This window comes from Elgaria multicarinata, chromosome 4 (genome assembly GCF_023053635.1).
Source record: "Elgaria multicarinata webbii isolate HBS135686 ecotype San Diego chromosome 4, rElgMul1.1.pri, whole genome shotgun sequence".
NCBI lineage: Eukaryota > Metazoa > Chordata > Lepidosauria > Squamata > Anguidae > Elgaria > Elgaria multicarinata.
Genome location: NC_086174.1, coordinates 86346313 through 86371770, shown reverse-complemented (window position 1 = coordinate 86371770; position 25458 = coordinate 86346313). Strand labels below are relative to the sequence as shown.

Below are 25458 nucleotides of genomic sequence, written 5' to 3'. Positions count from 1 at the left end.
GGAATGAACACCCTTGGAGTCTTTTCCATAGTAAATATTTCTGTTTGGGTTTGCTGTATGGCTGTTTTGAAACCAGCTTGATTTTTTGTTTTATCCCCCACTCCACCATGGCAAGTTTTCAGCTGAGCTTCAATATGCAGGTCTCAATTATAAACACTTGAATAAATTAGAATATGCAAATGAACAATGATTTTCTTCTGGCAGAGGTAGCATTCCTAACGCTGATGCAAACTAAAGAGATGCTGACTAAGTAATAAAACCCCTCACATACCAATATTTGTTAAATGATAATAATAAAAAAAGGCCAGTAATGATGTACTTCAACCTTTTGCGTTGAGGGTGAAGAAGTTTGTTTGTTTGTTTGTTTTAAAAAATCCCAACTTTGTTTGCCATCATTTCCTTACCTCAGTGAAGATGTTCTGGTTTGTTCTAGCACCATGGCTAGACCGGGGCGTGGAGGAGGGAGGATCTCACGATACGGTGATCGCAAGATCCTCACCCCAGTGTACACATGACATTCCAGGAGGACAGAGGACATCATGCCCACCATTTTGTTTTTTATTCAAGATGAGTACTCCAGCACAAAGAGTGAGGGTTTTAAAAACAAAAACATCTCCCGCTCCCCCAACCCTACCCGATGGGCACAGAGCTCCTCAGGAGCTCCGTGCCCCATGCCCTGTTACTCGTGAGGAGCCAGGACAAAGCCAGGATGGGTGCCCACATCTCCCGCAGTCTCGGGATCATCCCAAGACCGCAGGAAAAACTGGGACAAAAGTGGTGCCCGTTATCCCAGGGCAAGGGAGGGATCATTCCTTCCTGCCCCCAGGATCCCCTGTGTGTCATGTGGATGCACAGGGATCATCCCCGGGCGATCCCCGAGATAAACAGTCATCTAGCCATGCCCTAGGTTTCCTCCTTATTCAGAGGAGTACTACACATGTATTGTGCTGTGCACATAGGGCCACTTCACACTGCTGCCGAATGTATAATTTGTTACTGGGGTTCATTAACGGGGTGCTTATTGGGAAACTGTTATTAGCCGCTAAAAGGATTATAAGGCATTGCTTTTTAAGGAGTTATTACTTACAAGTATAGAAACTGTCATTTTAAAAAGTCTGCTTTCTAACATACTGCTTTTTTATTTTTAAAAAAACAACCTATTAATACAGAAGTATATGAACCTGCATAATCACTGATAATATATATACAACTTGTCATAAAGCTGAAAAATCTACAGTGCAAACCTATGTATATCTACTCATAAATAGGGATGGAGAAACCTCTGTTAGTTTCTCTCATTTTTCCCATCATAAGTATATTCTGCCCAGTTTTTGCATCAGTTTACTACTTTTTAAAAAGGTCCACATGGAAATTTGAATGCATTTTTGTGCACATTGTTCCTAATCTATACATTTTGTATGCAATTTTACCTAATATATGGGGTTTTAGAAACCTGCTTTCTTTGATATATGTTCTTTTGTGCTTTTTCTTACTAATATACACATTTTTGTGCATGCTTTCCCTTAATTTTGTACACAATTTTAACTAATATATGCATTTTAGTACAATATTTTTGTTCAGAGAACTACATGGCAAAATTCGGAGAAATGCAAATACAAGGATCATTGCATCCTGGTTCACATAGTGATACATGAAGTGTGAACTCAGTAAGTTCTTCATCGAAACTGAACAAAATTCTCTACTCAACAGAGTTCAGTCGGACTTACCCCCAGGTAAGTATGTATAGGATTGCAGCCTTAAAATTAGTGCTGTGTTCCACTTCTCTTCAGTTCTTAGAAGCGATAGTGGAGCAGGGTGCTTCGCCTCCGTTATAGGTGGAGGAGAAGCGAGTCGGGTGGCTAGCGAAGCATAGCAAAGAGAAGCGACCACAAGCGGATCAATCCGCTTTTCGCGAAGCGCTCCGCCCACCATTTTGGATATTTTCCCCATAGGATTGCATTGAGGAAAAGATTAGCATATAACTTTTTTGTTTTGAAACCCACACCCCTGAAACTTACTGTGCTTAGAGAGTGGTGCTATTAATTTGTTTAGAATGGCTAAAAGCGGGAGGGGGTAACAGTTTTTTGAAGCGATGATAGGCAGATTCAACTCCCAATCATGATGAGAAGTGATCACCTCAGTTGAAGCATCCTCCAATCCCAATGTTGGAGGGAGGACTAAGGCAGACCCACCCAGACACAGTTTTTCCTTTCTCTCTTTGTGGGGTTGGACTTCATGGAGATAGGAGTTAGTTCTGTGCTGCAGCTGTGTTTTCGAGGAGATACAGGATTAGGATTAGGATTTAGCTTGGGTTGTGTGTTTGTGTGTTTCTGACTGTTTGCTTAGCTTGCTCTGTGTTTTTCCCTTACTTTGATTTATATAAACTTTTTATTTTTCATTTTTGAAGTGTTTGTTGGTTTGGTTTCCCACCCCCACCCCACCCCCAACCCCTTCTCCCTCTTTTAAACCCTGTGTTCTGTGACTGTGTTTCATCTTCCTTCTTTCTTCTATATAAAAATAGATTTAAAAAATACCAAAAAAAAAATATCCTCTATTTCTCTCTCTTACTCTGTGTGTGTGTGTGTGTGTGTGTGTGTGTGTGTTTCTTTGGACTGTGTGTGAGTGTGTGAGTGTGTTTGCCATGCCCTGTTAAGTGCAATAAGCCTTCAAATAAAGTTTGAGGCATTCAAATAAACTTTGTGCAAAGCATACACACTTGTCCTATTTCACCAAATAATATATTATTATTATTATTATTATTATTATTATTATTATTATTATTTATAATAATTATTCATCATGAGAAAAGGCAGCAGGCGCCCGTCTTGCTTTGACTTAGGGAATTAGTCCTTCCTGTGCTCACCCTGTTTAGACTTCTTGAAGTTCCAAGTAAATTTTTGAAGTGTGGAAGAAGAAGATTCATATTTAGGTTTATCTTCAAATACTCCCCAATTCATGGCATGTTGGGATTTCTTTTGAAATGCCCATGAAAAAGGAAAGCCCATTTAGCTGACTGCAGCTTTAAAAATCCCTGAGATATTTGGATTTCTGAAAATGGGGTGGGGGATTTTAAAATATTCCCCCAAAATCAGCGGAGGCTCGGATTGACTTCAAACTGGGCTGAATGTGGATTGATGGATAAGCTCTCATGGTGGTGATTTTGAGGTTTCTAACATTTACAGTGATGGAGACAATGAAAGGAGTGTGAATTGGGGTTAGGGGTGATGCTGAAAATGTTTTTAAAAATCGCTAAAAATCAGGGCATGCTTGGATTGGCTTGAAGCTTGGCATGAATGTGGATCTAGTTGGCATCTGTGAGGCTGCCCATTTGCAAGTTTGTATCTGTAAAGATGTCGGACATATTAGCATTTCTGAAAATGGGGTGGGGGATTTTTTAATGTTTGCTGAAAATCAGTGGATGTGTGGATTTGCTTGAAGCTTGGCATGAATATGGATACATGGATAAGCTCTCATGGTGCCAATTTTGAGGTTTCTACCATTAACAGAAAAAAAGTTATAGGTGTTTGGATTTCAATGCAAGTCTATGGGGGGGGGGAAACGGAGCTCCGATCCGGATCCAGAGTTTCGCAGTGAAGCAAAGCAGACCATAGGCGGATCGACATGGGGTGGAGTGGACCCAATCTGGAAGTTGCAGATCGGGATCCAGAGCGGATCGGGGGGTCCGTGCACAGCCCTACTTAAAACCCATTCCCTTTAGCAGCAGTTAAGAGCTTATTCACATAATATAGTATGAGCGTGTGACAACCATTTTGTTGTAGTTGTTTTGTCAGCCTGGACTAAATTCTACCCCAACAGAAATGTTTGCATGCTGCATGCTGACGCCCACATTAAATTGAGCCCTTGGGCACTTAATCACAATCACTGCAGCTTTGTGAGCAGCTGCAAACAAGTGCCAAAAGTTAATCTGGGCTCAGCTCAGCAAATAGCGAACAGCAACAGGTGGCATTGGCACAACTGGGTCAGCCTGAGGCAATCCAGGGTGAAAGGCAGACTACTGCAGGCTCAAATGGGACTAGCTAGGTTTTCTTCCATTGTTATTGATGACGTTAGGTAACCTAATAATAGCCTGGATGACACTGCTGTCTTGTTGCCCAGCAAAAGTTCCAGTGACAAGACTAAGACTGCCATATGCTTGAGCAGAAGGTTGAAATGTATTAGCTTCATTAATGGATGAGAATGGCCATTTCCATGTGCTGCTGTACCATCTTGCCCAATTAGGATGAATAGGAGATAGTGCTGAAGAAGCACCTGGTAAATCTCACTCATTACAAAGATTTTCTATTCCATCCAAGTGACAGGGACCCAGCACCTTCCCTGAGCCAATCCTAAAGGCACCATTTCCTAATCATTGCCTGCTGACTGCTGCATCAACTGATGAGCTTTGGACTGATGGGTTATTTATTGCTTTTAATGTTTATAGTCTTTTATGTATGGTTGTAAGCCACCTTCGGAGGGGTCCTGCCCTGAAAGACGGCTACGAAATGTTTTAAATAAATAAATAAGATTCTTCAGTCCCAGCTCAGTGTGTTTTCAAGAGATTCCAAGCAATTCTGCCCATTCTTATGCACAGGACATACCCATAATAAAACAAGTAGAAATAATGACCTTTGAGTGGTGGCTTCTTTTCAATTTTCTCTTGTTTTTCAGACTTGTCTATCTGGAGTTCTGGAATCAAAAACAAACAAACAAAAAACCCAATAGTTATTGGAAGAGAAACAGCTGTCATAAGAAAGCAGTGAAGAAAGTACATTGCAAACACATCAGTGTTGACAAGTTTTCAACTGAAATATTTGAAATTGTGAATGCCAAATAGATTGTCCATGCATCAGTCGCTGTCCTCAATATCTGTTTCCAATTTTAATATCCATAATTTAGGATGCAATCCTATGGTCCCTGGGACAATCTCTCTCTGAGGGCAGACCTTTCTTTGGGGCAGAGAGAGAGAGAGAGGTTCACACTCAGAGAAGAAGGTCTGATCTTTGATGCCTTTCTCAGCCCCTGTGGAAACACAGGTACCCCTTCCTCTCTGATGCTGAAACTGTGATGTCAGAGAGGGGAAAAGGGAGGTCTAGGAGAGGCTGTGGAGCTGAAGTTGCTCATATCCCCCAGATGGCTGGTAAGCTGCACCAGTCCTGTAGCTATTTTCTCCCACTGGTTTCAATGGGAGGGAATAGGTTATTAAAGAGCAAAGTTGTGGTCAGGGAGGGAAGAGGGGGGTGGAAATGCTGTTCTTCCCCTTATTTCCACTGTGTCTTTATAAGCCCTGCAAGGCCTTTAATATCTCAGAGGTTTCAATATTGGTGCTCTCTGAGATACAGGTTAGGATTGCCGCTGCCTCCTCTTTCTGAGAAACGGATGGCTGTCTGTTTCTGTGTGCTGCTGTACAATAGTTTGGATCAGTGTTTGATAGGTCCCACCCACATCATGAAATTCTCCCCTGGACCCAGTGCAGGCTCCAGGTTTTGAAGGATCGTTGAGCAGGATACTTTTAAGGTAAGATCATTTGCTACCAGTGCTGGATCCATGTTTTGGAGGGTCCTTGGGCAGAACACCTTCAATGGGCCTCCCCCCCCAATGAGTCTACCTTCTCATCACCATTGTCTCTAGCTGCTATTGCTTCTCCTCCTCTTTCTCATCATTGCTACCACCACTTGCTTGTTTGTCAGCAGTGAGCAATTCAGCAGTGGCATGAACTGCTCCTCTGTCTCACTACCAGTGTAATAAAATGAACAAACAGGAGCAACAGGGATGAGGAGGACCAAATGGAGGGAGCTCTTGTCAGTTGGCCCCTGTTGGGGTGTGAGACCTTGGCAGGTTCCCAACCATGCCTACCTTTTATGCCAAGTTCACCTTTGATTGAGTTACAGGGATCTGGCAGAGCTAATCCTAACCCTTTTATTTCCTACACATTACACTGACTGGTGGGTAAGATTATTCAACTCAAAATCAGACCTCTGTATGGGATGGGGGGGGTTAAAGCAGGATGTTTTTTAAAGCAGAGTGGCACATTCTTAAACCTATACAACATGCTCATTATGAATTAAAGAATAACCTTTGACTGGTGGCTTCTTTTCAATTTTCTCTTGCTTTTCAGGCTTGTCTATCTGGATTTCTGGAAGCAAAAGGACCCAGTTAATTATTGAAAAAGAACCTGTTTCCAGTGAATGAAGTACATTCCAAATATATCAGTGTTGAGTAGTTTGTGATGGGAATATTTGAAACTATGAATAAAAAGTATATTATTTATACCAGGCGTAGGCAATCTACTGCCCTCCATAAGCCCCAGTCAGCAAGGCTAATGGTTAGGGATTGTGCAGTGGGTCCAAAACACCTGGAAAACTCCAAGTTGCTTTACCTTGGCTCATACATAAGACACTGTTCTTGTCAGTGTTTCTGTTTTCAAAACTGAAGATTAAATCTACTCAAAACAGATGTTTCGCCTAAGGAGGAATCTTCAAATTCACTTCAGAGTTTATGTTCAGTGAAAACCAGCGGAGACACCCTGACGAGTTTCAGCATTCTTATCAATACTCCTTTGGCTTTCCTCAAAACTCCTCAGATGTTTTGTTTCAAAAGTACCCCAGGTTTGATTAGAATTTAGCTTAGGGCATAATTTCAATGTCGACTCTGTTCTACATTGCACATGCAATTAATGAAAGGCCTTACAATAAATATACAAAAAAAAAAGTAATCTTTGCTGGTCCATAAGAAAAATACAAATTCCACAGCCAACCAATGCCTTTATTAGGACCAACCAAATACACAAAAAATTGTAGGCAAGCTATTGCGATCTCTAGATGTTAGAAGACACAAGTGGGAGGGGGAAGAGGAGAAAGAAGTGCTGACAATGTTGAAGTCATGAAGTTTGCACGGTCAAAATCTTAAGATGAAACGGAAGGTGGGTTGCAGACTTATACGGATTAAGCTCTATTAGGTGCCATCATGCATTTTCCAGGTTATATTTCTGTTTGTTGAGACAAACACATACACCTAATGGCTGATTCCATCTGTTTTGAAAATCTTAAATTCAGTAGTTACTATGACACTTCCTCTATCCCATCTTGAGACATTCATCATCGCAGATTTCATGATTCCAGCTTCAAGTGGCACACGTTGCTGGACTTTTCTCCTCTTACAGCCCTTCCCGCCATTCCACTTTTTGCCTGGTTAAAAGTTTTGTGCATATCTGGTTCATCTTAATAAAGGTACGATCTGGCCATGGATTTTGCAACCAATATGTAGTTATAGTTTTGTCAATGTGTTGTATAATGCAGCAATTTCTAACTTATTTTCACTGTCTTCATCCCCCCCACACACACACACACTGGACACTCCTGCATCTTTTCAGCACAGTATCAAGAACACAACAAAACACACTGGATCCAACAAGCAGCCCATTGACTACCTTTGCTGCAGAAAAGTTCCTCATCTTGAACAACCTCTACCTCTCATTGTCTGTCTTGCAGTGCAGCTCAACTCACTCAGGTCAATCAATGTGAAATGGCTTGATTTCTTCCACAAGATAAATGACAACTTTGTTACCTGCTTGTGATAAGCTACCATTGTGATCAGCTCCCACGTGGTTCTTCTTGCCAAATAAAAACATCATCAAGGTAGAGGAGAAAGTCATTGCCATGTTCAGAACACTCTATCTGAGATGGCCACTCTGTGATGATGGTTTCACAAGCAATCACACAATTGCTCAAACAACTATCAAGTATCAAAAGTGGAGGAGTGTCAAGAAAATGTACTAAACATAATGCTTTCGTTGTTTTGAAAGTAGATGGAGAAACAAGTGCTGATGAAAGTCTTACCACAGTGACTGTTTCACAAACCTATTCAACTTCCTAAATTAATATAAAATGATCTCATCTCCTGGTAAAGGATACCCATCTATATTCATCTTGACAACATAAACAGGTCCAGTACAACTAAAAACAATAGAAAATCTGAATATTTTAGACTTTGACTTTAACTTGCATGAAATTCTACTTAATCCAACAACATCCTATTAATATTAATACTGAAGAAATAAAATTGAAGGTGAGCTACTAAATAGATGACTCTCTTCCCATAAAATTGCCAGCTTTCAATGTCACATACTAGCACGACTAGCAGGATGGTTTATGGAATCCATCTCAACGGGATTCTGATCAGTGAGATGCTCTTGGCTGCAAACCAAATATTGTCAGGCTGCAGCTTCTTTTGATTTCATCCCCATGCCTAGATTAGCATTGTTGTGAAAATCTGCCTGGGGCCGTGATGGCAGTGGATGCCCCCTGCACAGGGCCGGTGCTATCATAGAGGCCACTCAGGTGGCCGCCTAAAGTGCCAAGCTAAGAGGGGCGCCGGGCACAGCACAGCACTCATGTGCGTTGGCTGTGAGCCGGCCCGAGGATTCTGCCGGGCCTGGGCAGGCAAGATGGCACCCGTTGCCAGCCAAAGCAAAGCCAGGGACCGGGGGTGGGGTGGCTCCATGTTTGGACTTCCGGAATGTGCCTGGAAGAGAGAGAGAGAGATAATGTATGGGTGAATGGGATGCACGGGGTCTTTGAGTGAATGCACGTGTTCATGCGTGTGTTTGTTTGGAGTGAGTGATGCCGCGCGTGTGTGAGTTGGGGGGGGGATGATTTGGAGGTGATATTCCTATTAAATAATGCATTTTAGACCCATAGACGTTCCTTTCCAATTTGTTTGCTATAATTGGCATGACGTATTTGGGGGAATCCGCACGTCGTACCGAGACCACTTCTAAGCGACCCCAGTGCGACGTGAAAGCGATCGTGTAACTTGCCTTTGGAAGAGCCGAGGAAGAGACGTCCATGCCGCTGCCGCCGCCGCCACCCACAGACCTCCTCGCCGGCTGGGATGGAGAGCTCCTGGGAAGAAGGCGGGGTGGAGAGCTTCTTCCGCTCTCCACCCCGCCTTCTTCAGCCGAGCTCTCCTCGCCAGTCGGCGAGGAGGTCCGTGGGTGGTGGTGGCGGCGGCATGGACGTCTCTTCCTCGGCTCTTCCAAAGGCAAGTTACACGATCGCTTTCACGTCGCACTGGGGTCGCTTAGAAGCGGTCTCAGTACGACGTGCGGATTCCCCCCTACTTGCACTTTAAAATAAATTTAGCAGTTTCAAGTTTTGTGCTTCTTATTTTTTCCAGGAAGCATATGTTCTTAAAAATCAAAGTTGGCATTTTTTTGGTTGTAGGGGGGTGAAAGTAGCTCACCTTGCCTAGGGCGCAAAATAGTCTGGCACCGGCCCTGCCCCTGCATCTGACCCTCACGGACCCAGGTGGCCCATCCCGGTGCTAGGAGGGTCCGCACCCAAGTGCTCACCAGCCTTCCCCCCCACTGTTTGGCCAGGAGAATTGTGCACTTTCTGGAGGCCCGGAAAGCCTCCTTTATCAACTGCTCGGCGAAGGCATGCATGGCCTGGCTCATTCAAGTGGGGCCTCGTGAGCTCACAGGGTGGGCCCCATCTGAGCTTGCCAAAGCTTAGCCTAGATAGAAGTTGACTTTATTGTAAGTGACTGCTATTGAGTTATACAGATAAAGTATACAGGGAGCAATTTGCAACACTACTGGGAAAGGGACAAATGCTCCCACTCCCAGGATCATCATTATCAGGAAGGCATAGATTTAAGCCCTGGGGTTTAAGCACACTGGGGTCCCTGAATACACAGTAGCTGCTACTTGATGGTGCCAGTTTTATGGCTTGAAAATATGTCCTAAAGAACTCACTACATTTTAGAAAGGGGGGAAATGTTCTTCAAGGCTTCCTTTCATTTTTTTTATGGCTTCTGCCTTATTCTCTATGACAAATAGCTTTAATTTTCTGCTAATCATACCAAATCTTTTTTGCTGAGTTGCCAAAGCAGTTGTATTTTCATAGAGAACTTACATGGCTAGTTGAAAGGATGCAATTTATCTCCATCACAGAGGCATATTGTTAATAAATCCAAAATATTATGAATTCGTGTTTAGAAAACTGACGGAATCCAGCAGTGGCAAGGATAATCTCTGTCACCAAGGCAACCATGCTGATTCTTCCTGAGATGACAGCACAGTTTATTAAATTATTGCGATGGAGAATGTATTTTAAAAATGTATTTCATTAGCTACCAAGGAAATGGGGTGAAAATCCTCAGCTTTCTAGATTGCAGGTTTTGCAACAATTTAGATTTTATTTCTTCAGTTGTGGATATCACCTTTTTCTGATGATATGAAGATACGCATCATCTGTAGTCAAATAATTATGTATATCTTTGATAATAAAAAGAAAAGCCAATGACCTGTTCAAAAACCATTTAAAAATATTGATGAGATATGTTTCCCTACATTTTTGGCAGATCAGTGTAGCCTTGTGCTGCCAGATTTGGAATCCCCAACAATGAGGCACTTAATTGGCAAATTTTGACAATATCATTCACACATACAGATTGAACTCTTTCTCTGAATAATTGTAAATGCTAGTGTGTAAGAGTGAATGGGCAGAAAAACCTTATACTGAAATATTATGTTTCGCATATGGCCACTACACAAGGAGTATGATTTGGCACTGTTTGGTCTCTTTGGCTTGAATGGAATTTCAGCTACTCAAGAGCATTACAGTCTCAGCAATTTCAATGGCTACATCCAATGTCACGTGAGCAGATTTCTGCTTACACAATGGGATTTGCCCTTCCTCTTCTTTCCATTTCCCAGTCTGCTTCAGACTGTCCCCCAAAGCTCTGGAGCAGACTTAGGGGGTGCATAATGGACTCCAGGGGAAGGGTATCTCTTCTGCCAGTAATGTCCATTCCACTAGAGCTGGAGTGGGCAACTTGTGGCCATCCAGATATTTTGGCCTACAACTCCCATCAGCCCTAGCCAGCATAGGCAATAGTGAAGAATCATGTAAGTTGTAGGCCAAAACATCTGGAGGGCCCCAAGCTGCCCATCCCTGGGCTAGAGGACATGTGCTTAATGTCTCACTGACATTAATGCAACTCAAAAGCACATTGTTCCAGTTTCTGCTTTACAAAAACATGGAGCGGTTTAATTTCAAATCAGCAAATATAATCTCAATTGATTAGAACCTGCACAAATGTCAGATTACCAATTTCATTTTAATGCTCATATTTAAGGATAGAAAAATTCCTGTAGCTGTGAGCCTTGATACCACGTGTAGTTCATTCAGCAAGACAGAAACAAACCAGAAGACAGAAAGTATGTGTGAGAGAAGCCAGCATGCAGCGATGGGAACACTTTCAGCTAACCCTTGCCTCCCTCTCCTAACTACAAAAATGTTGATCTCAGTGAGTTGGAAATAACATCTTCAGCAGTCTAATTAGCAAAGCCTTTTGTAGTTTTAACCACAGATTAATAAGGCTTTATTTCTTTGCCTGCTTGCTGCTTTGAAGTCCAATCTTCTATCAGTTCAGACACTAATTGCCCCATATTAATGACAGTCAACCATTCAAATTAGAAAAACGGGAAGGCAGATTTTGCCTCTTCCTGGACCCAATTGGCTGTCCTACACATATTTGCTGGTGTCACTGCTCTTCTCTCCTTGGTCTTCCAAGTTGGACCTTTCAGCATTTTCAAGGGGACTTAATAAATGTCTAGTGTGCATGGTCACACAATGCAGCCAACACCTGTGGTTTAGAGACATACAAAATCTTTTGTTAATTTCAAGTATGATAAAAAAAAAGTTGGTCAATCAATCAGTGCACCATTTCGACTCAAAGCATCCAAGCAAATGAAAGGAGGTACGGGGCATGTGCTGCATGAGTGTTGATTGGGCACTTAGCATTTACAGGATATAAGCACGTGTCTGTAAGGTGAAGAAAAAGAAAGGAGTAAAGTTAGTTTGAGAAATAATGTGTGGAATAATTGGAAGAGCAAGAGCTTTAAGAAAGAAACTGAGAAATAGGCTCAAACAATGCCAGTGTGTGTGATGGTGTGGGCGGGTGATTCTGTTTTGTTTTTGGAATGTGCAGATATAGCTGTATTTACAGCTAAACTAATAAGCCTGTCAACCTGATAATAGATAGACTTGAATTCACGGAATATATTTAAACATTTAGACATGGATTTTATTGTGCTATCACCCACCTCATTCATGGAATTTTACAGGGGGCTCCAGACAATGTTGTCCTCAACTCGTAGCCCTCCAGTGTCTTCCCACCACTTCTTCCATCTTTTTTTCTTACCCAAAAAAGATCAGTTAAGGAAAAAAATGATGGAATAGCTGCTCAATCCCTAACAAATAATGGGGTTGTGTGTGTTTTTGCGCACCATAATAGCCCACCTTCCTACGGGATGTAATTTCAGTACAGCAAGTCTAAGAAGCAGCAGAAGAATAGATAAACTATTTGCAGGCAAGTGACATAAAAACAACAAGCTTTTCTAGACAAGATTGTTAACCCACTGTATCTACTTCTGGTTTTGTCGCAGACTTAAAATAGGATGACTACACGAAGAGCTTGCACTTTCCTTCCTTTCAGTACTTTCCACTACATTTCCTCTAGGTGGAGCTTAGTTTAGTGGAGTAACCCAACTGCACTAGTCGGGACTTGCACTTTAGTTTTGGTTGAAAAAACAGACTGAATCTCCCTCTTTCAACTCCAGGCCCCAGCCTCACAGAAAAGCTCTTAAAAACAGAAGAGGGGGGTCATGGCTTCATTTAAAACACCCATAAACCACCATGAGTGAGGAATGACGAGCGCACAATTAAAAAAACTCATTAGATAAATGCAAGTCAACAACTAACCTAGAGACTTCACTACAAGGTGCAATCCTGCAATTGCTTCAATATTGTACAAAATTGTACAAAATCCCACACACAAAATGGAACCACATACAGATGACTGGAGCTTGTGATCAATGGGTGGCTTTTTATTGCTAACACCTCTGGTGTTAATTTCAAGCTGTTTGTTTTGGGTGCTATGCTAAACAGAAACACTGTGTCTGAGAATCTTAACAGTCCTAAAAAAATATTGTGCAGCAGTCCTGAAACCAGACACATTTCTCCCAGCACAGACTGACTTAATTGGAGCCATTGAGAAGCAAACAAGCTCTTTCAGGTCTTACAAAACCAGCACTTCTGTATTTACCAAACATATCGTTGAAATGGCCTGATTTTATGATGCATTCAAATATAAGTCTATTTTGTTTGCAGGAAGAGAGCAATACAGACTTAGCATGGATTAAGGCTTCACTGCTGAGAATTTTAAGCGATTTTCCCACTGGGGTGTAGCTCTACCGAAGCCCTCAGTGATGAAAATATTAGTGCAGGCTAGTCAAACACGTCCCTTCTTTCCCTCAGCAGCAGGTATTTTGATTTGGGAGATATTATTTTTGATTATTCCTTTGTTGGGCAATAAGACAAAAATGGGAGCACTGCATGAAAGTACTTTTAAGATCACTTTCCAGTATGTGTCGTTGGCAAACAACAAACATTACAGCTCCTTGCAACACACATAGAACGGAAACCTCTAAGTCTTTTTTGCATATAGAGACAACATCTCTTTCAAACAAGTAGAGGCAATTTCTCGCGTTGCGACTCACTTGACATTCTCAAAAAGCGCACAAGAGGCCCTACTTGTGAGGTTCCCAGAGGCATCTGACTCACCACTGTTGAAAAACGAATGTGGGACTAGATTGAACTTTGGTCTCATCAGGCAGGGTCCCGTTATGGTCTTATCCAGAGATCTTCATGTTTAGCAAACAGTTACACATGCCCTGATCAATTCCATGATGTCCCAACTGAACACCTTTAGATTCATCACCCTTAACTAGTGGGAAAGGGTGTGTTCTGGAAGAAGTTTCCCCACTGAATCAGTTCATCAGCAGCACTATCGAGTTAACAATGTGATGTTTAGATACCTTAAATGTAAATATTTGTAAAGTCATGGTGTGTGTGCATGGACCCCCCGCTCATCTTCGCACCCGATCCGCAAATTGCCGCCCCGCCTCGATCTGCCTAGGGGCAATTCCGCTCTGCTGCAGAGCAATGGCTCTGAATCGGAGCTCTGCAGTGGCGGGGAGTGGCGCCAGGTAAGGCCCCCCTCCCTCCTCCCCCTTACCTGTGTCCATCCCAGCCCATCCCAGCTTCACTAGAGCCCGTGGCTCAACCAGGAACTGTTGGCCCCAATTGCAGCCTACACGTCCTGGTTGAGCCACGGGCTCTAGTGAAGCTGGGATGGGCCAGGACAGATGCAGGTAAGACCCCCCCTCCCTCCTCCCTTACCTGCATCCGTCCGCGGTCCCGCGGATGCTTCAACTTGAGCCCGAGGACTCAACCAGGAAGACCAGGCCGCAGTTGCGGCCTAGTCTTCCTGTTTGTGTCCTCGGGCTCAGTTGAAGCAGCTGAGGGACCATGGACGGATGCAGGCAATACCCCCTCCCCCTTGCCCCCTTACCTGGCTCTGCCGCCATCGCCACACGGGCGGCGGCAGAGCCAAGTAACCCCCCTCCCTCCTCTCCCTTACCTGCATCCCTCCGCGGTCCTGCGGCTGCTTCAACTGAGCCCGAGGACTCAACCAGGAAGACTAGTCTTCCTATTTGAGTCCTCGGGCTGAGTTGAAGCAGCTGCGGGACCGCGGAGGGATGCAGGTCAGACCCCCCTCCCCCTTACCTGGGTCTGCTGCCGTCGCCGCATGGGCGGCTGCGACAGCGGCAGGGCCAAGTAAGCCCCCCTTACCTTTTTTGCGGAGCTCCAGATCGAAGCGAAGGATCCGCCTTCACCTCGATCTGCTCCACAATGCTCCGCGGCTACCCCGATCCTCTTCGCCTCCGCCTTAAGGGGAGGCGAAGCCCCCCCCGATCCGCTCTTGCTTCTCCGGTCTGAGGAGAAGCGGAGCACATCCCATGTCTTTAAAAGGTTTTAAAATGCATACAGTTCCAGGAAGTAAGTAGGCCTAAATGTACTTACAGGTCAGGTAAGTATGGAACAGAAGGGGGAGTGAATGCCTGACTGCTGATTGGATGGCAGCGGGGGAGTGCTTGGATTGGCTGGCAGAGTGAGAGTGGCAGAACTGGAAAAATGTGTTCTATGTATATATAGTCTGAGCTGACAGGAGTTGGGAGATGAAAGAGATAGATGAGAAGAAAAAAGAGATAGATGAGAGGGAGTAAAGGGATATATGAGAGGGTAGGAGAAGAGAGTGTTGGATTGTAGAGTGTGAAGAGCCTGAGGGGCAGATACTAGATAAGAAGGATTGGTGTGAGAGAAGGGGCATGGCTAGACGGGGCGATATTCCGGGGATTGCCCCGGGATCATCCCTGTGTGTCCACATGACGCACAGGGATCCCAGGAGCAGGGAGGGATGATTCCTCCCTTGCCCCGGGATATAGTCCCACAGTTTTATTCTGATTTTTCCACGGTCTCGGGATGATCCCGAGACCGTCGAACGTGTGGCCCACCATCCCAGTTCCTCATGAGTAACTGCGAGGAGCCGGGACCCAGGCATGGAGCTTTTCAGGAGCTCTATGCCCAACAGGGGTGGGATGAGGGGAGGGGTGCTTTTTTAAAGAAACACACACACAACACCTTACCTTTTGTGCAGGAGTGCTCCTGCGCTCTTCTCTGATTAAAACAAAAAAACAAAATGGCAGCTATGATGTCCTCTTCCTCCTTGGAGATCACATGCCACGTGTAGATGAGGGCGATGATCTCATGATCATAAAATCATGAGACCGTCGCCTCCACCCCCTCGTCTAGCCATGTCCATTGTGTTGAGAATAAATATATTTGAGAATATAGATAGTAGAATTCTATAAAGAAACCTATTAAGAGAGAATTTACTGAAACCAATATGCATTGAAACCTTGTAACTATACACACTGCAACTGAGGAAACCATTAAGCTTATTTACATGCAATTACTTATGTTAATAAGTTCCAATTAATTAAAACAACTGGTGTGGAAGAGTGCCTGAAGAGGGAACAGTTAATGGTGGCAGTGGAATGGGAAACGGAGGGCTGGGTTGCTGGGCTGTGGAGCTGTGGGGCCTAAAAGAGGAAAGGCGAGACAGGAGCAGCAGTGGTAGTCCTAAACCCTCACAAGCGTCATCAGCACAGGGGGGATTGAGTGAAGTCCTGAGTGCAAGTGGCGTAGATAGTCCTGTCAGGTAGCCTGTGGGTGGCACAGGTGACGGCAAGACGTCACAGACAACACCAACATTTTGCTGAGTAGGGCACAAATGGCCCCAACCCATCAAAGAACACTATGCAAGTATCCCCAGGTGCAGGGTTCTCCACCTCCTCACACACACACACACACACACACACTTGTTATATGCAAACACTTTCTCCAGAAGAGCAATCTATTCATGAAGCTTGTTTCCAATGTGCAGCTTACCCTAGTTGGATTGGAATAATAATTACCTGTTTGATCACAGCCATCAATATCTTGCATTAAGTTGCTACTTTTATACTAGCATAAGATCAGTCATAAAAGCCCTTTCCAGGTGCTACACATCCAATTAATTCAAAGTTTAAATGTTATTACATTATATGCTACCAATGGTTGGAGGAGCCAGAAAAGTTTCAGTACCTGCCTACATAACAAAAGAACGCCTAAAAAGAGAGGGGAGCCCCTCCACTCCCACCTTGACTTCTTCATCAGCTCATAACAATATTCAGGCACTGCGCGTATGGTAGGTTACCCTGCTTCCCACATCCTTGCCAGCCTCTCACTCCCAAAAGTATCTTCCCTAGCATTTGTTCACTTAGCTGCATACAATAATGGCTTGTCGAGCAGGAAGTGGAGAGGAAGAAGGGGGATTTCCTTCCATTGTCCTGATGCACCCTGCAGTCTTGGGAGCAAGGCCGAAAACTGCCCCATGACCGCCCCCTACTGAAAACCAGAAAAAAAACCCACATGCATGAAAATAATGCCTACAAGTGAGCATAAATGCCAGTAACTTTAACAAAGCTCCAAAGTGTTTTGAGGATTGTGCTTCTAAGAGCCTTAAACTGGGGAGAAGACTCCAAAGAAAAGACTGCAACACCAAAGTTCTGGAGCTCAATTAAAACAAGAACAACCATTCTGCACCACATATTATATATCTATAGTTCCATCTACTCCACAAACCTCACAAAGAGCAGAATAAAGAAGTGCTACATGAAATGTAATGTCTGCTCAGGAGACAAAACAATGCAACCTGCTGAGTCTGACCACATTGCTTAAAAACCTGAAAGTCAACCAGCGCAACAAAGACCAGAGCAAGACTGAAGCTTAAATAGGAAGTTGCTTGCCTTTTGGTTGGTTAGCTCCACCTCTGCATTGGGACTTTGTTCCTTAGAGGGGCCTGGTCTGTCTCAGCACCCTCAGGCTGCGACAATACAGGAATGGTTGAGAATGACAGTGCCTTCATGAATAGAGTCCTCAGAGTCTGAGGACAATTATAATGGAGCCTCCTCTGGATAAAGAGGGCCCAACATTTGGGTTCTGGTGGAAAAGTCAGTTCTGGGAAGATGGAAGCCTCACAATGTGTTTCTGTAGCTGTGACTTCGCCTATCAGCTCTGGAGACTTTTCTGAGTTCAAATGGTCAGGACCTCTCAGGATGATGGTCCATGAGAAGAACAAACATTAGTTTCAGTTGTTTTATACTGTGGATAATCTCAATTCTGACCCCCTTGTTCAGTGAAAAAGTGCTGTGTGTGTGTGTGTGTGTGTGTGTGTTTCTAACAGGAGACATTTAAGGAAAATTATTACAGTAAAGGATTACAGAGAGAAGCCCTTGCTTTCATAAGAAGATCCAATCACTTCTGCACTTTCCCCAACACTTTACCCTAAATGTGTCACACACCTGTAAATGTTAACACCTAGCTGGCATTATTCGGTCCTTTCCCTGGCCTTCCACTTACATTGGAAAAGCTTGTGTTCCTTTCACTACAATAATCTTTAAATAATATTGAGAGAGGCAGTAGCCAGGTTTCATTTTAGTAATATTTATGCTTTTTGGGGGTGAAATGGCTAAATCCGCCAACAGCGACAAGAAAAAAACGCCCTCCTTCAAGCTACAGAACCATTTAAAACATAAGTACTAGAATAGCTCAACTCTCTCCTGAAAACCTTTATAGAGTTTGCCAAGTATAGTTGATGTTGGCACCATTTGGGTAATTAGTTATTCCATTCACTCCTCTCTAAAGAATATCTGTATTTGCATATTTAGTGCTTTCAGAGTTTAGCTGATTTCTCTTTATATCTCCATATGGCAGTGTGCCCCCCCACCCCCGTATGTGAATTGCTTTTACCATGGTTTCTAATGTGGGCTTGCTGTCTCTTAACTACTTCTCACTGGAAGGCATTTTGTAGATCTGTGTACAAAGCACTTTACATTAAAACATGCAGAATTTTATTTTGGAAGATTTCAAAATTACATAAGCATCCCCCTGGTGCACCTTTACAATGTGGGATAATAATAATAATAATAATAATAATAATAATAATAATAATAATAATAATAATAGTTTGACGTGTTTGAACAACATGACAAGCTGCAGTTAATTGATACCGGAAGTGTAACCTTCTGAACTTCCAATGGCTGAGAAGAAAAGGGAGAGAAGAAGCTGAGGTTTGCTATGGCCCATTCCAAATACAACCACTGTGTTTGGTGAAAAATGCTATATGTGAAGAAAGCAAATATATGTGGGTTTTAGTTTTCAAACTGTTTCCAGGAATAAAAGATCTGGCTTCCAGCCCCAGCATCAATTGAAGCTATCCATAGTCTCCAGATCTCTTTCTGCTTTGCTTCCTGAGAAACTTGACTCAACCTGATCCCTCCTCAAGATTTAATCCCTAGCAGAACCCTACAGCCCAAGCCATATCACAGAGCGTCATCAGAACCCATGGTCTGAACTGGTATAATTCTCAAGGGGCTAAACTGTTCTGGCAGTGCATTAGGTTCCTGGTTCCTCCCTTTCTCCTCCTTCCATAACTCTTGACACTTATGTTCTGAGCCCAGACTGCACCACACATTGCAGAAATTAACACACCTTGCACAGTGTCAGCTGGTGAGGTTTGGAGTCAGTGAGACCAATTTCTTTCTTTTGCTCATGCATACCATGCACCCCACTACAACTCTTATAGTGGTATATGTGTACAACGCACATGTACAGTTTTCTTGTGCAAATGCACACTTTTGGATAACCACTATATACCAAACAATAGCCATTCACTGGCTCTTCCTCCCACAAAGTATTTTTCAAAAGCCTTAATCTGCCACTCCTCTAGTAAATGGCATACAATACTATTATTATTATTATTATTTATTTATATAGCACCATCGATGTACATGGTGCTGTACAGATAACACAGTAAATAGCAAGACCCTGCCGCATAGGCTTACAATCTAATAAAGTTGTAGTAAACAATAAGAAGGGAAGGAGAATGCAAACAGGCACAGGGAAGTGTAAACAGGCACCGGGAAGGGTGAAGCTAACAGTATAGAGTCAGAACAAACTCAAAGTTTAAAAGCTATAGGGAAAAGAAAAGTTTTTAGCTGTGTTTTAAAAGCTGTGATTGAGTTGGTAGTTCTCAGGTGTTCTGGAAGAGCATTCCAGGCATGAGGGGCAGCAGAGGAAAATGGACGAAGCCGAGCAAGGGAAGTAGAGACCCTTGGGCAGGCAAGAAGCATGGCATCAGAGGAGCGAAGAGCACGAGCGGGGCAATAGTGTGAGATGAGAGAGGAGAGATAGGCAGGAGCTAGACCGTGAAAAGCTTTGAAGGTCAACAGGAGAAGTTTGTATTGGATTCTGGAATGAATTGGGAGCCAATGAAGAGATTTCAGAAGCGGAGTGACATGGTCAGAGCGGCGGGCCAGGAAGATGATCTTAGCAGCAGAGTGGTGGACAGAGACCAGCGGACTGATGTGAGATGAGGGGAGGCCAGAGAGGAGGAGGTTGCAGTAGTCCAACCGAGAGATAACCAGTGCGTGAACGAGAGTCTTGGCAGAAGAGACAGACAAAAATGGTCGAATCCTGGCAATATTATACAGGAAGAAACGACAAGATTTAGCTACTGCCTCGATATGAGGAATAAAGGAGAGCGAGGAATCAAATATAAAGCCAAGGCTACGAGTTTCCTTGACCGGAGTAAGCGTGACATCGTTGACAGTAAGAGAGAATGAGAGGTGAGGAGAAGGTTTAGGAGGAAAAACAAGCAGTTCAGTTTTTGCCATATTGAGTTTCAAACGGCGATGAAGCAGCCAGGCTGAGATATCTGAAAGACATGCTGAGATACGATCGTGGACATCAGGAGAAAGTTCCGGAGATGAGAGGTATAGTTGTGTGTCATCGGCATACAGGTGATATTGGAGGCCATGAGATTGAATAAGTTTACCCAAGGGCAGCATGTATAGAGAAAACAGCAGCGGGCCAAGCACCGAGCCTTGCGGAACCCCTACTGAAAGGGGAAAGGAGGAGGACGAGCTGCCGTTAGCCGACACGCTGAAAGAGCGACCCTCTAGATAGGAGGCGAACCAGTTATAGACAGAGCCACAGAGTCCAAGGTCATGGAGGGAATCTAAGAGAAGATCGTGATCAACCGTGTCAAAGGCTGCAGTTAGATCAAGGAGAATAAGGACGGAATAATGGCCCTTAGACTTGGCAGTGAGAAGATCATTGGTGATCTTGGTAAGGGCTGTTTCAGTGGAATGCAAAGGACGGAATCCAGATTGAAAGGGATCCAGAGCAGAGTTACTAGAGAGAAAGTCAAGACAGCGAGAGTAGACCACACGTTCCAGAATCTTTGAGACAAGGGGCAACAGAGAGACAGGTCGGTAGTTAGACAGAGAAAGTCGATCAAGAGTGGGTTTTTTGAGAATGGGAGAGACAGTAGCATGTTTAAAAGCAGAGGGAAATGAGCCAGAGGACAGAGAAGAATTAATGATGTGAAGCAAGGACGGGAGGATAGCGGGGATAAGATTAATAAAGACGCGAGAGGGAATCGGATCACGGGAACAAGTGGAAGGCTTCGACGAGCGCAGTATTTTAGACAGTTCATCAGCTGAGACTGAGGGGAACGCCGAGAGAGTTGCAGGAGGAACTGACAGGTGAGGCACAGGAGCTGGGAGCGGAGCAGAGTTGGCCAGATCGGAGCGAATAGCTTGGATTTTAGCATTGAAGAAAGAGGCAAAGTCATTGGCAGACAGAGAGGCGGGGAGAGATGGTGGATTAGGTTTCAAGAGAGAATTGAAGGACTTGAAGAGCCGCTGAGGGTGTCTAGCATTTGACTGGATCAGCGTTGAGTAGTGCTGCTGTTTGGCCAGTGAAATGGCAGAAGAGAAAGAGGAGAGAACAAATTTGTAGTGGACAAAGTCCGCCAAGTCCCTGGTCTTACGCCACAGGCGTTCGGCTGCCCGGGAGCAAGAGCGAAGGTAGCGGAGGAAAGAGGTGAGCCACGGTTGGGGTTGAGAGGGGCGAATTATCCGAGTTGTAGATGGAGCAAGATTATCAAGAGTTGAAGACAATGTGGAGTTAAAGGAGGAGACGGCTGAGTCCAAGGAGACGGCTGTGAAGACAGAAGGAAGAGAGGAGGCTAGAGACTGAGAGAAAGCCTCATAGTTGATAGAATGCAGGTCACGACAAGGGCGTGAAGCAGGACGTGAAGGAGGGGGATTGTGAGTAATATTGAAAGAGACTAGATGATGATCTGACAGAGGAAAGTCAACAATAGAAAAGTCCAGGACAGAGCAGTTCCGAGTGAGAACAAGATCCAGACAGTGTCCAAGGGAATGTGTGGGTGCTTCAGAGCAGAGCTTGAGATCGTAAGAGGAAGATAAGGAGCGAAATCGTAGAGCTGCAGCATCGTGAGGGTCATCCACATGGATATTGAAGTCACCCAAGATCAGAGTAGGAGAGTTGTCAGAGAGGAGAAAGGACAGCCATGAGTCCAGATCAGAGAGAAATTTAGAGGATGAGCCAGGGGGGCGGTAGAGAACTGCAACCCGCAGTCGCAGCGGAGCGAAGAGTCAATATACGACCAGTATATTTTTGTTTCCAGTATATTTTTTGTGAAGTTCGAGTATTTTGACCTGTGGCTGTTCCTGACAGGTCAGCCTTACAAATGGATTTAACTAGAGTTGATATACATTATTCATTGCATCTCCTCTCCTAAAGAAAGCACATTTCCAGTCTATTATTACCGTAGTGTAATTAAAGGACCACAGTTGTGGACCTGTATTATAAGGGTAACTCAGACTAATCACATTCTGCCATTATAAGCAGAAATTAGGGGGCTATAGATTCCTCAGTGTATACTCAGAAAATGGCTGATGATTGATACACTTGGAAGTGTATGACAGCTAGGTTTGGGGGTGGCATGTGCTTATTTTGAGGTAGAAATGGCTTATATATAGGAGTTTGATGAGTGACTTCCAGCAGATTGATAGGTTTTCATAGACTTTGCTGGGGTTAAACTTTATGGACTGATTTCTATGTTGATACAGTGTCTTTGGGGAAACTGTTTGTTGTTGTGTCAGATCAGGGGCAAAGCCTAGTATGTACTGTGCCCTAAAAGTAGCAAATCGTCCATTTTATGGAAGTTCATATAAGGTCTGACCCTGGGACTGTAGGAGGGATTTGCTTGGTACTGAATTTTTACATTATGAAACACATTATTATAGTTGGGGGAGTTATACCTTAAAATATTAGGAGGTAGGGGCTGCAGTTCTTCATGCCCTTACATCTTAATGATTTCAATGAGTAATGGTAATGGAGTAATGGATTCCAATGGATAATGGATTGCATCAATCCACAGCACTAAAAAATTTAAATGGTCCTTGGTCAATATTTATTTATTGGGACAAAAGTATCAGGGCCTAAATGGAATCTTCTTATTTACACCACAGTCTTATACATGATTACTCTGAAATAATTCCCTTTGAGTTCAGTGAGGCCTGTATCCTAGGACTGCAACCTTAATTATGCAGGATAATGACCACTCCTTTGCAATAGATATGAGAACACTGCAGTATTTAAAAGAAATAACTATAAATAATTCGTCACTGTAGTGAGATTTTAAACAGTGCTCAAACAATACCCATGAACATAACTTTACTAGCATTTTCTAGCTTCATTTACCTCTTAAACATGAGTTTACTCCCAGATAAGCATGCATAGGATTATAGCCTTACTACATTTATATAAAGCAGCTCTGTGGCATTAAAAGATCCAAAAAATTTCCAGAGAAAATAAGGGCAATGCCAGGGTAAACAGAACGTTCTTCACCTGGCATCAAAATGTCTATCAAGAAAATTTGGAGAAAGCCCTTCTCGGGAGGGCACTCCACAACCAGGGGGCCACCACTGAGAAAGTCCCTTCCCTGCTAGTCACCTGTTCTACTTCACTGGGCAGAGGCACCCATAGAATACAACATGCTTGTTCCATTAATAACTACGTAGGAGGAGGAAGATTTTCAGGCAGTGGATATTTATAACTGGTGAGACCCCAACCGATCTACACCAAGCAGGATGCAACACTTTAAAAACAGTATGAAAACGGTATTTGTAATGTGTCCTGGGCCTGAACAGTTGTCGTAATCATTATAAACCGTTATAAACTAGGGGTGTGCACGGACCCCCCGCTCTGCTTCTCTTCCAGATCCGCTGACGGACCGCGGATGGAGGCAGGTAAGGTAGAGGGCGGGGAGGGGGGTTACCGGGCCCTGCCGCCGTCTCCGGATGGGCGACAGCGGCAGGGCCCGGTAAACCCCACTTACCTTTCCGGCAGAGCTACGGATTGAGGCGAAGGATCCGCCTTCACCTCAATCCTCTTCGCCATGCTCCACCGGCCCCCCAATCCTCTTCGCCTCCGCCTTAAGGGCAGGCGAAGCCCCCCGCTCCGCTCCTGCTTCTCCGGTCTGATTAGAAGCGGAGCACATCCCTATTATAAACAGTAGTGTAGATCCTGCCCTGGTGATAGGAATGTGTGTGTATATGTGAGTGTTGGTGCCAGCCCTAACATCTCTTCCCAGCTGGTTTTGGCCAGTCCCGTAGCTAGCCTAAAAGTTTGAGGGTGTACCAAAAAGAGTAGGAGGCAGTTTATCTGGTCTGCAGGTGCTTTAATAGCAAAATTGTAAACTGTTTTATCTAACCCTTATATTCACAGCTATAAAGCAGTTTATGTAAATTCTTCACTAAGGAACTTCAACAATTGTTACATTTGTGATCAACTATAACTCCAAGATCCTTTTTAAATGTACTAAGGCCAAGCCAGGTATCACTCATATTATTCCTGTGTAGTTTATTTCTGTTTCCTAGATCAGTTCATTTCTTTTTTTTCTCAAGATCATTTTGAGTTTTGTTTCTGTCTTCCACCCAATTTTGTGCCATCTGTAAATCTGATATGTATTATTCCCCCACCTCAAACTCTTGAACTACTTTTCCTTTGGGGTTTTCCTGCCATGGAATCCTACTTAGTAGTCTTCTGAGTTTATTAAAATCACCTTTTCTGAAGTTCAAGGTAGTTTACAAAGACTTGTCAGCAGATTCACATGCTTCCTTGCCTGCTTCAACATTTTTGTTGAAAACAGTATGATTTTACATTTCTTGTAATTATGTCCCAACAGAGTCAATAAGTTTCAAGCCCTTAATATCCAGATTCTTCTGCTCAAGCAGTGATATTACAGGTTTAATAGGGTGACCATATGAAAAGGAGGGCAGGGCTCCTGTATCTTTAACAGTTGCATAGAAAAGGGAATTTCAGCAGGTGTCATTTGAATATATGGAGAACCTGATGAAATTCCGTCTTCATCACAACAGTTAAAGGTGCAGGAGCTATACTAGAGTGACCAGATTTAAAAGAGGGCAGGGCACCTGCATCTTTAACTGTTGTGATGAAGAGGAAATTTCCCCAGATTCCCCATTTATACAAATGACACCTGCTGAAATTTCCTTTTCAATACAATTGTTAAAGATACAGGAGCCTTGTCCTCCTTTTCATATGGTCACCCTAGGTTTAAGCTATCCTAGTATTTGTAGAATAATCTCAGTAAGAAAAGGAAAAGGAAGATTACTGATCTGATTGAGCAATCCAAAAGCTTCAGTTTTGAGATGACAACATTTTTCACAAGGACAAAATGCACTGGTATGGAAATAATGAATTTTTTGTCTGACTGGATAACCATAACTGCATCTAAGTGTCCATTCTATCATTGAACCAACAGGCATTTTAAAGAACTGCCTTTATACATGTGTGCAACGCACCCCTTCATGAAAAGCATATACAACTGTTCACATAAGTCAAAATATTCCTTCTGCTGCAATTGCATTTACTATTAGGAATATGTGGGCCATTTCCACTGTGACAGTGCCCCAAAATAATAGCATCTGTACCTTTAAGAAGAAAAACAAAGGTTTTCTAAAATATCCCTGTAACATATACCTGTGATTATAATGTATATGCTTATATTGTTAAGTGTAACCCAGTTAAGACAGGGTTAATAGTATGGTAG

The 25458-nt window shown here is 43.5% G+C and overlaps 1 protein-coding gene across 1 annotated transcript in view; it reads right to left on the bottom strand.

Moving 5' to 3' along the window:
• TRDN (triadin) overlaps positions 1-25458 on the bottom strand; it is a 239051-nt gene that overhangs the window by 169261 nt on the left and 44332 nt on the right. The window contains exons 6-7 of the mRNA XM_063125451.1: positions 6074-6133; positions 4627-4686 (exon numbers count right to left, since the gene is read on the bottom strand). Of these exons, the coding sequence (XP_062981521.1) occupies positions 4627-4686; positions 6074-6133 (120 nt within the window). The remainder of the gene's footprint in view (positions 1-4626; positions 4687-6073; positions 6134-25458) is intronic.